The sequence below is a fragment of the Geospiza fortis genome, unplaced genomic scaffold, assembly GCF_000277835.1.
Source record: "Geospiza fortis unplaced genomic scaffold, GeoFor_1.0 scaffold78, whole genome shotgun sequence".
NCBI classification, from domain to species: domain Eukaryota; kingdom Metazoa; phylum Chordata; class Aves; order Passeriformes; family Thraupidae; genus Geospiza; species Geospiza fortis.
In genome coordinates, this window is record NW_005054339.1 from 4,055,161 (window position 1) to 4,069,743 (window position 14,583).

The following is a 14,583-nucleotide window of genomic DNA, read 5'->3' on the forward strand; positions in this document are numbered from 1 at the left end:
CGGGCCACTGATGGCTGCTGGCCGGCGGCATGGGGGCTGCCCTCAGAGCACAGGCCCCAAAGAGCTCGTAGGGAACCTTCAGGAGGTCCTTCCCCTTCCGAACGCCTGGCGCTGAGCACATAATGCCATCACTGATTCCTCCTGAAAAACAAAATAATGGTCTCGATATTTGACTATCAAATCAGGACAACCCACTCCTCCCCGGAAGATGAGGAGGACTCCATCTTATCAAAAGGCTAATTAATTACTGTATTACACTATATTATTCTATATTACATTATACTATGTTACGTTACATCTAAACTGAATCTGCCAAGCACTCAACTCTGCACACAACTGCACAGAATCTCGTGATTGTCAGCTGAGAGTCCCAGCACACACACACACACATTTGGCCCTGATAGAAAAACAAAACATCAAGGAAACAAAACACCATCACTTTGGGTAAAAAATCTCCATATTGCATTCTACTTCTGCACAAACTCAGGCACAGCAAATGATAAGAATTGTTTTTCCTTTCTTTGAGCTTCAGAGAATGTGAAACCCAGAACTATTATTAGGAAGAATTGTGCCTTCCTTTTCTCTGCGAAATGTGGCTACATTTGACAGCTGCTGAATCACCTTAATGTAAAATTAACATTCACTTGTGGTAAATTTATCATCAGTTTCAACTTCATGCTTTTAAAGATTTATATATCTTTTAAAGGCTTTTGTTCAATTAGGTCAGTGGTGAGATTATTACACTGCAAAACTCACATAAGAGAGCATTTTCAAGAAGCAGATCATCAGGAATTAGGTAATCTGTGTTTTTATGGATATAAGTGTAAAAAAACCCATAGTGGTAGAAAAATAAGAACTGTCATAGATAAAGAGGGATTGTTAACTGCAAATTTATTTTGTTCAACTTCTGACCACTGCTGATTTTCATGGTGTGAAATGAAAACAAGGTATTTAGAAAATATTTCCCACTTGATTGAAATATCCCATGAAATTGTCATTGTTCTGACATCATATGTTAACTGTAACAGGGCAAAGAGAAAGTTCATTGAGTTGTATGTATCCATGAGGGATTTTTTTGAAGCAAGGCTTCTGGTAAGAAAATATACGCAGGTATAAAGGAGTTGAGTTTAATCAATCTATTACCCTGCCCAAATGCTGAATTTCATGATTGCATAGAGCCAGCTTCCCCAAGGAGGTCTTTAGTACAATGGGGAGAGAATTAGGAATCCACAGTCCTGGTAAATCACATGGTTGTTCCTCAGTGTGTAGAGGAGAATACACCAAATGTAGCCCAGTCAGAGCACAGGACTTTAGGCGTGTGGTGTGGCAAGGAGTCCACTAGGCCAAAATCAATGTTGACATATTTTTTAAAAATTAACTAATCAGATAAACTGAAATTTCTTTCTCTTCTCTAGCCAAAATAATTCACCTTTCAGCTAAAGCCAGGCACAGAAATTTTCATCCTGAGAAGACTTTGAGAAAGTAGTGAATACAGATGGAGCCCAACTGAAATCTGGAGACTACTCCACAAATAATGTTGATATTCCAGGACAGATTTGAGCATAGCAGGTCTCTTGGTCTTTAATAGTGAAACCCAAAGCATGGTTCCAGACATCTTCAATGTGTTAGATTGAGTATGGATAAAGATAAATCTCCAAATCCTTCAACTCTTATCCGTTTGTGGTTTTAAGTAACTAAATATGTGTGCTTGGAATAGAACCCTGGTGTTCCTCCTGAACTGAAGCATTCTCTATAATTTCCTGTGAGTATGCATGAAATGTCAATTGCCCAGGGTGGATTCAGCTAAAAATACTCAAATATTCTGGACTTATATTGGTTTGTCATGACATACAAGAAATATCTGCAGAGCCCCTGTGAAGTTTCATCCCATGTGTGTCATAGAAGTAGTGGGAAACATTATTGTGTAATGTAACTAATTTTTCTTCATGTGATCCAGACAAGTAATTTTAGGGAAATACAAACACAGAAGAGAACATAACACTTGAGCTTCCCTTAAAGCCCTTAAAGCTTGTTGCTAAAATTGCTTTTTAAGTTCCATGTCACTTCATTTAATTAATCTGTACAGTGTTCAGAGAGATGGAAGGACATCACTGAATTTCTAGACAACATTGTTTTTTGAAATAAATGATAATGTTTATGCTGCTGGCAGAGTAATTAAGATAATCTGATGCATTTATCTTGGATCATTTCATTCTTCTGCACAGAGAAGTCAATCCCTGCTGAATTTCCATCATAATAGACTAAAGCGCTGTAATAAAATAATATTTTATCTATTCAAAATATGAAGATTTTATTGCTGAGAGGAATTTAGCCTTTTGTCTTTTCTAAAAATTACCTCACCCAAAGACCACTGCAGTAGTAATTGTGTCCCTGCATGGCCAGGATGGGTTTCCAGCTGGCCTGCAGAGCTCTGATCCCTGCACAAGGCAGTCCCTCAGTCTCAACCACAGAGGCCACCTCCACATCTCCTATGCTGCAACAGGCTCCACACCACTCTGGTACAGAGACAGGCAATCAGTACTTTGGTCACATGCAAGCATCAAAGCCTGATTTAGAAGAAAGAAAATTGCCCTGCTGTTCTGAATTCTCAGTCTGAACATACCTCCTGGGAGAAATAAATTAATTTCTTCTTACACTTAATTCCTTTAGAATTAAATCATGTTATCTTTTTCACTCATGAATATATTTAAAAGTAGGTATGACCAAAATACTGCCACTACTATTTATAAACTTCACTTTTCCCTGTGTGATGCCATGACACATTTCTGTCAGGAAGTTGCCAATGAATTGAGTTCCTCTTCTGGTTAACAACAAATTAGGAAGTGATGCTAGGTATTCATAAAATATTAAACTACAAAGTCATAATTGATAGAAAAAGTAGAATCTTGGGTTCTCTAAAGTTTACTCAGCACTGATATCTGTCTTGATGTTTGCCATCATGCAACAGGTAAAAAGCCTTAAAACAGTAGGTTGGTTTCCAGCAAAAATGTATTGGTAGAATTAAAACAAGTGTATGTGCACAAGTGTACTTCTTTTACATTTAGACATGTCTATATCTGAATTGACACACTACAGAACACACCTATACTTGCTCTATGGGTGTGTGTGCATCTTCCTCTGGGCACTAATACAAAGTCCCTCTCCGATTCTAGTTTGCCGCCTGTGTTTACAAAAGCATTCTGACCTATGCATGAGAATATAGCTAAGTGTGTTCACTTGAGGAAGTGACCTACAGTGTGGGGTAAATTTTTAAGCCATAGAAGTGAAGATCAGTTAGATCCTGCTCAAATGGTCTCATGTACACTCTATGTAATGAGAAAAATTCCTTACCTCTGTATAGAAAACTCTCCAGCCACAGTTTCATGCCAAAGATATTACAATTGCATTGCCAGGGATTATCTTTGAGGAGAACCACTTTCAGGTTTGGAAGTGACTCCAGCAGAATTCTTTCCATTTTCTGAAGTTTGTTATGCTTCACAGAGAGCAATGTTATATTCCCTGTGCTGTTTCCAAATGTCTCAGGCAATCTAATAATGCTGTTGGATGACAAGTCCAGTTCCTTTAGGTGTGGGAGGAAACTGAAAGTCTTGTTTTCTATATAGTGAATCAAATTTCTGGTTAGGTTTAAAACCTGCAGATACCTCAGTTTTTGGAAAGCACCAAGTGCCACACTTGAGATAGAGTTATTTGACAAGTCCAAGATTTTGAGTAACGGCGTTGCAGTGAATGCATTTTGGTTGATTCTCCAGATACGGTTGTTCTGCAACTGTAGTATCTGAATTTCAGGAGGTAAATGGGCAGGAATTTCAGTAAATCCTCTGTTCTTGCAGTCTGCAGTCTTTGAGGCTTTGTGGCAGAGGCATTTTTCAGGGCAGCTGTGAGCTGTGTGTGCCAACAAGGTGACACTCCAAATCAAAAGCCAGTTACCTGTATCACAAGTGAAAGATGATTTAAAATTGGTTTAAAAGGTTTGTCTTTAGGCAATGCACAGGCCATAAACGCAGCCAGAAGGTCTAGAGTTCCTCAATAAACAGTAATGTAGATACCACAGAGCGCATTTCTTTTACAGTACATAAGAAAAGTACAGATAGTGTTGAAGTACTTCTACAATGCAGAATGAAAATAATGCTACCATGATCTTAAAATGTAGTACTTCCCATGGTTTCTTCTTAAGTACAAATGGTTTTCAAGAGGATTTGCCATCAGTAGAGCAGTGATGTTTGAAGGGAATGTGACAGTTTCTTCTAAAATTATTAAATTGAAATGTCTTCCTTTCTGTGGTAGTAACAAATTTAAGACATCTTGTGTCAGAAGAATTACAAGCAGAACTTCTATTTTTCATTGGTTTTACTAATATCACTGCCTGGAAGAATTGAATCAATGTACCATTGAAAGAATTACAAGCTTCAAAGACACAGCTATAAAAACTATTAGCAGTACTTTTTCAGCAATTCAGATTCTGTAAGTTTCTCCTTTAAAATATCCATTTTTTCTTTTTGCTTTAATTCCCTTCTCTGAATGCCCCTGTACTTCCCATTGATACAGGTTTCTACACTGTCACTAGACATTTGTCAATAAGCTTCTGAAAATATAAATTAGTTGAGAGGACTACTTAGCAATATTCATATTTATAATTATCTACTACTCCCTGATGTTCAGGTGGTTTTAACTGGAAAAAAAATCCCTTTTATGTCTTGCTAATGATCTTAACTTTGAAAACAGGGTACTTAAAGCTATGCTTGTATACATATAATGAAACGCTAAAAAACTCAGTATAGAATAATTAGATTTTCTTTGGCTAAAGAAAGTTAGAATCATGAATCCTTTTCTAACATTGTTTTTGAGATGCTTTAAATAATTTTTACTATTTACTGTTTCAAAATGAAAACCTTTTAGTTAGTTGCTACTTGAAACCTTTTGAAAATAAAATAATTGCTGTTTATAGACTTACAGGGATCAGATGTGAATTACTAACAGGGAATACCATATTGATGAAATAATATATGATTATAGTAGGAAATATGATAAATATATAAATGAAAGTTGTATTTTGAAACTAGAGTTTAAGGAACAAATTATTCATTAATTTTCTCTCAGAAATGAAATATTTATATTAAAATTACACACAATCTTCTGCAATACTGAATTCTGCATCATGAAATTCACTTGAAAGAATCCAGCATTCCTGTATGCAAGGTAAACAATACTTTCAGTTCATTACACTGTTCTGCCACAGTTGGCTTCAGAAACACAGCTTCCAAGGTAGAGGTAAAATAACCTCTTGCTTGGCAAGGAAATGCTTTGCAAACAGAAAAATTGCATTATTAATCTGAATGCTTCAGGATCTCACCTTTCATTCTGCTCTGCTTGTTCTTCCCCTGGTGGAAGATTCAGTCCAGATTTCTGACGTGGAACCGGGACAGACAGTGCTCTGATTTCCACTTCAAATCTGTAATGTGCTCATCCAGTTTCCTTCCTTGAGGACGTTTTAGGTGGTGTCTGTGACTTGTGTAGAAGTGCAACTATTTCTACTCAATTACTCTATCAGCCTTTGGTTTTTTTCTTAATCACATTCTCCCTTCTCCCCCCTTTATGACTCTCAGAGACTTATTCTGCCTCTTAATCAGACAACAAGCCATGCAAGCAGTGTCTGTCCAGCTCTGACTGAACAGCTGTAATGTAAAAATAATGACCTGATAAGCTCACCTCTTCAATTTGTTTAATCTCCATCAAAAGCAAAGCACAAAAAATAAAGCTGCCTTTTTAATATCCAGTATGGATTCTGAATTCTGGTGGGTTATTAGCCAGGCTGTGTCAATTTTTGCAAGATCTGAACATGGATTTTGATTATCCTGGGCTGTGACTGGAGGCAGTGGAGTGTATAATATCACTACAAATAGTCCTGTGGGTTGATGACATGGTTTTGACAGTGCCCTTGTTTGCTCTTTTAAGCTTATTCATCTGACATCCATTAGTTGTGCTGACAGGATTTTATGGCTTGGGAATGCAGGACCAGTGGCTCCTTCCATAAAAATGGCACACATCCTGGTATAGTCACCATGAATATTGAATAAATTAATTTATTTTCAAAGATATTGGAAAGACGTAGGAGATGATACTAAAATTCTGCTTAATGTGTGGTGCCTTGGCTTGTCTCTTTGTTATTTCTTCAGTAGAACTCATACTGTGCCATCTACAGCAATAAAAGGATTAATGACTTGTGACTGTGATGGAACTCAGAGGTGTTGAAAGGCATGAGAGATCTCGTGTATAATTGAGTCTTTCCAGGCCATATGATCACTCCATCTATGAGCTGCCCTATGGAGAGGGAAGTTGTGCAATCAAAACATTTCAGACCTATAATCCAAATTTCTTGGGTACAAATTCTGCTTTTAGGTGCTTTTGAAAAGATCACATAAAGCTCACTTTCCAGGTCAAAATTTATATGATGTAGGCAATAATCTAGAAGGAGTACTAGAAAAATCAGATATCATAAGGTCCAAACTGGTGTTGAAATCTGGGTCTTTACCAGAAGCTATTCAGGACCCTGTCATGTTGAGACTTCCATATTTCCAGTAACAGATTCTATCACTTTTCTAGGCAACCTTCTCCAGTGTGTAACTCAGAATCAGTAATTTTTGCTTGCCTTCAGTGAGGGTTTTCCTTGGATCAGCTTATGTCCCTCCCCTCTTGTTCTGTCACTATGAAGAGAGTAACCCCATCTTTTCCATAGGTACCTTTTGGTTTCCCAAAGCCTGTGCTGAGCTCTGTGTACCCCTGGCTCAGGGGCAGGGCTGTTGCTTTCAGCGTCCTGTGCCTTGCTCAATTGTTTCTGACAGCAGCCAGGACACCTAAAGGAGCAGTGGGTACATGGGAACAGTGAAGGAGAACGTAGGAAAATCCTCATTCTGTAAAGTAAACATGATTGTTCATCTTGAGGATCCCAGAATTCCTGCTGTGAGTAGCAGATCGTAGTATCCTTGACATTCTTGATGGATGGCGCCTTGTCCTGATGTGGGGTGAAGCTTGGGATTTGCTGTGGAGGAGCACTATAGATGTAGATAACCTGTACCACAGTCATACTGGTTAACCCCAAGTTCACAAAAAAGGGGAGAGAAGCTTAAAGATCAAGTGTACTGTACTTTAGATTAATGTCAGGTTAATGCAAAAAACTTTTTGAACTTTTTTAGCATGATACATTTATTTGCTATTTCTAAGACCCATCTTAAAAAATACCCGTGAATCATTTTAGTGAAGACACAATTAAATGCAAAAAGGTCTGTTATAAAATAGTATCTTCTTTAGAAATTGTACCCATGTCAGCTGTGGATACTCTTACAAAGGTACTTTTTCTTGAGATGACATTCCATTCTCCTTGCTTTAACTCACCCCTTGTATCAGTGGCAGCTCTTTTCATGACCTTTGATTAACCTTGCAGGAGGTAATAGCTATTATATAATTGGGTTTTTGTGTGATAAAATGCTTTTAAATTCTTTTTGGTATCTATAATTTTATTTAGCTTATGAATTCTAAGGGTTTCTTTTTTAGGTTATTTTTTCCATCTTATCTAATATTTGTTGACCAGATGGGTCTACAGGATCCCACTGCAGTTCATTTCATGTAACAGTGGGCTTAAAGAATGTCTCTTAACTGCTTTCCTATTTTAGGTAAGTCTTTGCAACTATAATTGTATTATTTTTAGTATGCACCATATTACAGAGATGTTCACAGGATAGGGTCACAGAAAGTTAAGCCCTGTGGGAGGTTCAGTTCCAGCAATAATGCAGAGGTTATTTTATTTACTTGGAATCATGGTATAAGAAGTTACTACTTTTTAAAAAATCTTTGTGCTGGGTTCAGATTTGGAAACTTATGATTAAATCTGTCAATTTGCTTTCCATGTAGATGTGGCTATTTTTTCCTTATATTGAGAACTCTGAATGAACATGTTTTGTAAACAGAAGTTTCCCCAACCTATAATCCATGTCCTATTCCCATTTATTAGGAATAAAACTTTGGTTGTGACAGAGAAGTCTGATGTGGTGAAAATTATAGTCATGTCGCAGGTAGAGATTTGCCAGAAACAGGATAACCATGAAACCTACTCTTACTTCTGGCCTTTTGAACCACCAGCAGGATTCTTTTCAGTTGTCTGATGTGGTACAGCAACTGTTTTTGCAGCCTCTTAAATTAGCCTGTGCCTTGTTGTAGCAAGGTATGTTTCCCATTGCAAAGAGCAAGCAAGCCCCATGAGCTAATATCTGATCCCTGCTGGCTGAGGGGGCAGCTCTGTCTCTGCTTTGCCAGCAAACTCTTTGTTGCAGCAATTACTGCCATCTGCTTTAAAAGACTTCTATGTGTAAGAATCATCTCTTTTACAGAAGAACATTATGTTAATTAAACTCTAGCAGAAAGGAAACAATTTAAATATTTCAGATATTTAAAAGTTACAGGATTTGGATTCCATTGCATTGTATATTGAGTCCAGGCAAACACAATTATATTAAAAAATGTTCCCAAGACCACAGCAGACAATTCCTATACATACCCTTTATTAGATTTATTTTCCTTATGCTTTTGAGTGGGAAGGAATTAAAACTGAGATGCTTTCAAGGAAATGGCCTGTGCTTTCTCTTTACTAATGTGTGTCTCCAGATTGGTAAAACAGCTAAGCTCTTGCTCATGACCCTAAATGAAACTTAGGGTAAATGCAAACCCCTCTTCATTTTGGTTCAGGACAAAGAAAAAAAATTGTATTTGTTGGTGAAACAGCGCATACCTTTATTGTTAAAATTCTTCCCCTTTGACTGGCACTTGAAAAAATACAGCAGTGCATGATGGAGAGAGGTTGTGCCCTTTCCCATGAGTCAGAACAACATGCAAAGGTGACAGGGCAAAAGAGACCTGGCAGTTCCTCATGCTTTTCTTTCTTCAAGGGTATTCCTTGTACTCTGAGAGCTCAGGACTCTCTCAAATATTTCCTGGCAGGGTACTAGGTTTTCAAAAGTTGACAAAACTTAGAGGAAGGCCCTGGATCCTATTTCTCCTTGCTTTTCACAACAGCAGTATAAGCCAATGGATACAAACTTAATTTGGCTCAAGGAAGATTTATACCTTAAAAATCAGGCCATATTTTCCAGAGAGGCGGGCTTTTGGGTTTCTTCAGAATAAGAGGGGAGGAATACCAGCTAGATTTTAATAATGTCAAATGCTGGTTATGACACAGCATATGGAGACGCCACGATTTCTTTGTGTCTGAACTGTTACGAGTTTCATGTTATTTGATGGTGTCCATTTCAGGTAGGAAGAAATGTTGTGCAGCTCTAGAAAAAAGAAACCAGGCAGAGAGTTGTGATTTTGTACAGGGGAAGAGCCCAATTTTTCCTTTCCAGTGGCTTGTTTTGCCTTACTTAGATACATCTGGTACTTGTTTATACAGTGAGTAATTAATCTATGAAATGCATTGTTGAAAGTTATCCTTGGGCCAGAAGATTAGTAGGATTCATATATAATCTTGAGCCATAGTTACCTCATGGGGGAAAAAAAAAAATTTGGAAGGGATATAAACTTTCACTCTTGAGGGCTTTAATCAACCACTAATGACACAACTTATGGAGAAAAACCTTTCCCTGTGGGCAGGTTTTTTTCCATAATTATTATTTATGGGAGTTTTTACACCTTCCTCTGACACCTCCAGGAGAGGCCAGAGTTTGAGATGCAGTAGTGGACGAGATGAACTGGAACATGCTGTGTTCCAGGTGGGGATGGGCTGGCTGGGCAGCCTGGCAGGGGCAGGGAGCTGCTGTGTCCTGGGCACCAGAGACAGCCAGGCTGAGCACCTTCTCTGCCTAGGTCAGAACTCTGGTTTTCCCCACATTGCTCTTCTGATCTGGACTGGAAAAATCCTTCAATATTCATATCCAGGTCTGTGTCACCAGGTCTGTTCATAATCTGCGAACAACTGTTTGGGTCAGTCCTTTGTCTGCAGTTTTTTCCCATTCCCATTCCCATTCCCTTTCCCTTTCCCTTTCCCTTTCCCTTTCCCTTTCCCTTTCCCTTTCCCTTTCCCTTTCCCTTCCCCTTTCAATCCACTGGCAAGTGCAGTCCTTGATTTCTTGTGGTTTTATTACTCAAATATAATGCTCTTAGAAATTAATATGGCTTGTACTCTTTTCCCATAACTAAATGAGAAGAGATATATGAAGGTGAGAAGGGCTTAGCTGGAAAATGCTGGAACACCAGCCTTAAGTGTGCTTTGGTATGTAGAAAAATGACCAGGATGGATGCAAGGCCTTCAGAATGAAGAGAAGCACAGGGAATAAAGATGCTGGGCCTCTTTACCTTAATTGCAAGTTAGATGAAGTTGCAGCAAGGGGCAGATTAAGTGTCAGCAGAGTATTTGTTCCATCACAAATAGCAGCAGGGGGTGCAGATTCAATTTTCAATCATTTCCTGACTAATGTCAACCACCTGTTATACATGCTGAGCATCCATAGATAGAATGTATCTCCAGTAAAAGTAAATTAATGAACTCACTGTGCCATTACTGCAAATAGAAAATAATATTGCTTGACATCAAGCTAAGAGAAATGAAAGAAATGAAACTGGCAAGAAATAAGCACATGCAAAAACAAGTACAGGTGTACTTTTTGTTTCATCTTGGCATTTTAGATGCTTTTTGTCCTCTCTAAAACATGTTCAAACTGAGATCACTTGCTATTTTTCTAGATAGCTTATTCTTCATCAAAGTTTTTTCTAAGCTTTTACTTAGTGATTTTGTTTCCTTTTTATATTTATTGAGAATTTCTGTTCATGGTCACAGCTCACCCTGGACTCAAACTTAAGACCGGGATATAAATCTCCTGTGCATTCTGAGTGGTTGATTTACTAGGGCAGCTCTTGTAAGAATTGGAAGGCTTTTTTTGAACAACATCTGTAAAAAGGTTTTGAAATGTTCACAGTGTATGAAGAAATATTTTAAAGTGCAATAAATGCTTCTTATGCTGCTGCTCACCAATTGTGCTACAAAGGAGAACTCATACTTCATTGATTCCTTTTGTGCTTTTAAGGCAAATTGTAGTAGTTCGGTAAAACTCACTGTTAAATGTTGGGAACTCCTGTTTTATGGGCTCACCGGGCTCTTTCTCTTTGCCCTAGTAGTCACTTGAACACAGAATCTTGCAGAAGTGGGGATGATATTAGCTGCAGTAAAAAGTCAAATAGTTAAATCTCTGTCATTCTTGCAGCACTTTGGAAATGTCCATAGGAGGCTTTTTTGTTTTTCATTAATTTAGCGAGGTCCTAAATAACCTGACATTAAAATTAAGCAGCTGATAAGCATTAAATGCATAATTTTGGTGGATTTAATCATCAGTGAAATGTAAGTGTTCCATTGGATCAGGACTGATGTGCTCAGTGGCTTTGGATTCAAGCTGGGATGGAACATTTCCACTGGATGATGTTTTACTGCAAGGGAAAAGGAAACTGTAACTCCTGAAAGGATTTCACCTTGCCACAGGGGAAGTGTGAAGGGCCAACTCCTTTAAAAGGAGGTTCCCGGCCTGTGCCCTCTGCAGGGTGTAGCAGCTGTGGCCAGCAGAGCTCTGGGCAGGGTACATGGGCAGCACCCACAATGTCCCTGTTTGCTGCTCTCACAAGCACAGCAGGGATATTGTGAATTTCCCCATATGGCTCCAGTGAACAGAATGAGGCAGATGCCTTTACCTGCTGCCACTGCTCCTCATTTCAATAGCAGATAAATGTTACAAAGCAGTGCAGAGTTTGCTGCTGTTCCAGTTTCCTTCTTCTCTCTGCATTTTTGCCATCCCGACTGCTTGAACTGCTGCAGCTGCAAGCACCAGCAGAGCTCTGAAAACATTCTAAAGATCCCATAGCATGCTGTTATCCTTTCCTCACCCTCTTCTTTTTAGTCTGTCAGCAGGTTTTGAACACCAAGGATGTTTTTAAAATACCCTTTTTTCTCCACAGAATGTTTTAAATGAAGTAACAGGGTAAGTGAGGTGTACGGATAGACTTCTCATGACTCAGGTTTAGTTAGTTCTCCTGTTTTCAGACAGGATAAATCCCTGGGAAACTTAGCTAGTATACAGGGTAATGATGCTTCTGTTTAGAATTTGTAAAATAGCAGTAAAATAGTCTACTGAGAAGACTTTTGTTAAAAAAAATTAAAAGAAAATACTCTTTCAGAGGTCATTTTATTAATGAGAATTACAATACTGGAAAATCTGTTATAGATTAGTGAAGAACAGTAAGAGTGTATCCAAATGGAACTGGTTGGATAATTAAATTCATTTAATAGGTACTGAAATTTAAACCTCTTGATCCCTCTGACGTAAACATAACTCTTAAAAGTCATGGAACTTGATTCTAAAAGTGTAATGTGGGAGAGAAACACTGGGACAATGAGTACAGATTTCAGATACTCCGGGAGGAAATGTATTCAGGAGTTAAACAACAGGCATTTAAATAAAAAAGAAAAAAGGAACAAAAAAAAAAACCAGCCCCAAAAGTGTAACTATGAAATATAAAAAGAAACTTTAATAAAACCCTGTATATGTAGGTGTGCAACTTACATCAGCAATATTGAAGCAATATGATGGGGATAACTAAGTGACAAGTAAGGGATACTTGAGATTGAAATCATTAAGGAACATCATGTTTTCACTATTCTTACACTCTTTACCTGTTCTGTATTATCATGTCTGTTTTGGCTTTATGTCCTGTTTTGGTTTCCTAATGCATGGGAATGCATTTTCATGCTGAGAATCCCCAAAGATTCTCATTCTATGGTTTCTCCTCTCATTAATAGAATTTTTTTTTCCAATATTGATTACAATTTATAATGTCCAGTGTATAATTGCCTTTCCTTGATTTGGTGAAAAGGAAAATTATTTACTGAGTTTTAGGAGGATCATACCAAATGGCTGACAGGCCTTCTGCTAAGTAGGGAGGAAAATATTTTAGGATTGGTATAAATTATCAAGTCCTGATAGTTGTAACTGAGCTATGCCTCTTTTTTTTTTTTTGTGCTACCTAAAGTTATTGTTAAGCTTTTAGCCATGGCTTCTGTTTCACTGTTCCCTAAAGTGCTGAAGGATGAATTTTCTCTCAAGCCCATGCATTAGTTGAGATGATAACAAATTTAAGACAAGAGCTAGAACGTCTGTGAGAAAATAAATTTCTAAAAAGTACAGCATAAAAGTATATTATTAGCCCTAAAGTTCAGACAACATTTAAATGTTGATTTAATCTTTTTTTCTTCCATGTTTATATCTGACTTCTGTGTCAACACTGGATGATGCTGACATATAGAGGTGTAATACATATTATCATTTAATACAACGCCTTTTAACACAAAAGCACTTCTATTTTACTATTCTTTAATTTATGGTGGGATCTCAAAAGTACCCAACCTTGCTGAGCTCTCTGTCTATAAAGCTATAGCTGTCTTAAGCAAAAAGGGTGTGTTTTCATCTTTATTTGCTTTTGTTTCCTTCTGCAGTCTGTCATTTTGGAATATAATGGCAGGGCTAAGCTTGCTTACTCATATTTTGGCTGTGACTTTTTATCCTTTTCCCTTTTCAAAATGACAACGTCCATTTCCTCTCCGTCTCTGTGTTTCAGCAGAGTTAGAGCAGAGGAGTTCAAAGAGCAGCACTACTGACTTCTCCCTTCTCAAAGTGCTCTGTGGGAGGAGTGGGCTCACTGCTTTTAGAAGGTGAAGTTATCATCATGTGCCTAACTTTAGTGAAATAATAATTTCCATACCTTGAGTTTTTTTGGTGTCATTAAGATCTTAAAGAGTTTTCATAAGTTGCTGCTACAAGCTTCTTTTCTATGAAACTGTTAGAAAGAAGAGCAGAGCAGTCTGTAATTCGTAGTTTGTGGTGATTTGGAGGTGTGCTCAAACACAGGCACTTAGGTGAATATTTGTATTTCAAGAAATTGTAGTACAGGCTTTTCCTTGGAAACTGAACACTCTCTGCTTTTCTATATGCCATCAGCTGGTCGTACTTTAACATATTGTTGCTCTCTTAGCTTTGGAGTAAAGAGATACCTGTTTTAGAACTTCTGCAGACTTTGTTACATTGAAAATGTGAAAAAGTTTTGAGAAAGAAGTGGAAGTTTCTTGATTGAATGCTTGATGTTCTGTAATATTTTGTCTAAATGGAACTTTGGTGAAATTAATAATGTAGAACAACGTTTCAGTTGCATCATAATGCAGATTTAAGCTAAAAAAGTGAAAAGCCCTATCTATCTACAGTCCTCTTCATTGTACTGTCACAGAACTCTTGCTAAGGCATCTCTTTAAATATTCCTAATTAGGACTTTGGACTTGGTTCTTCTAAAATCTTAGGGAAATGTATCACCCTTCCATCAACCCAGGATTTGAACTGCAAGTGTGAACACAGCACATCCTTTCTGATATTCTATATAAAAATATTATGAAATGGTGAACAAAATACACCACTCAAAGATTCAAAATATTTTACACCTTTTTGGACAGATGATGGCACCTGTCAGACATGGGTTTCTGGAGTT

At 37.7% G+C, this 14,583-nt stretch overlaps 2 protein-coding genes across 2 annotated transcripts in view; one reads left to right on the top strand and one right to left on the bottom strand.

Annotated features, from left to right (window-relative positions):
* Nucleotides 1-7,102, bottom strand: part of LRTM1 (leucine rich repeats and transmembrane domains 1) — a 16,855-nt gene extending 9,753 nt beyond the window's left edge. The window contains exons 1-3 of the mRNA XM_014307575.1: nt 6,892-7,102; nt 3,352-3,948; nt 6-141 (exon numbers count right to left, since the gene is read on the bottom strand). Of these exons, the coding sequence (XP_014163050.1) occupies nt 6-141; nt 3,352-3,948; nt 6,892-7,102 (944 nt within the window). The remainder of the gene's footprint in view (nt 1-5; nt 142-3,351; nt 3,949-6,891) is intronic.
* Nucleotides 1-14,583, top strand: part of CACNA2D3 (calcium voltage-gated channel auxiliary subunit alpha2delta 3) — a 385,100-nt gene that overhangs the window by 316,755 nt on the left and 53,762 nt on the right. The window lies entirely within an intron of this gene.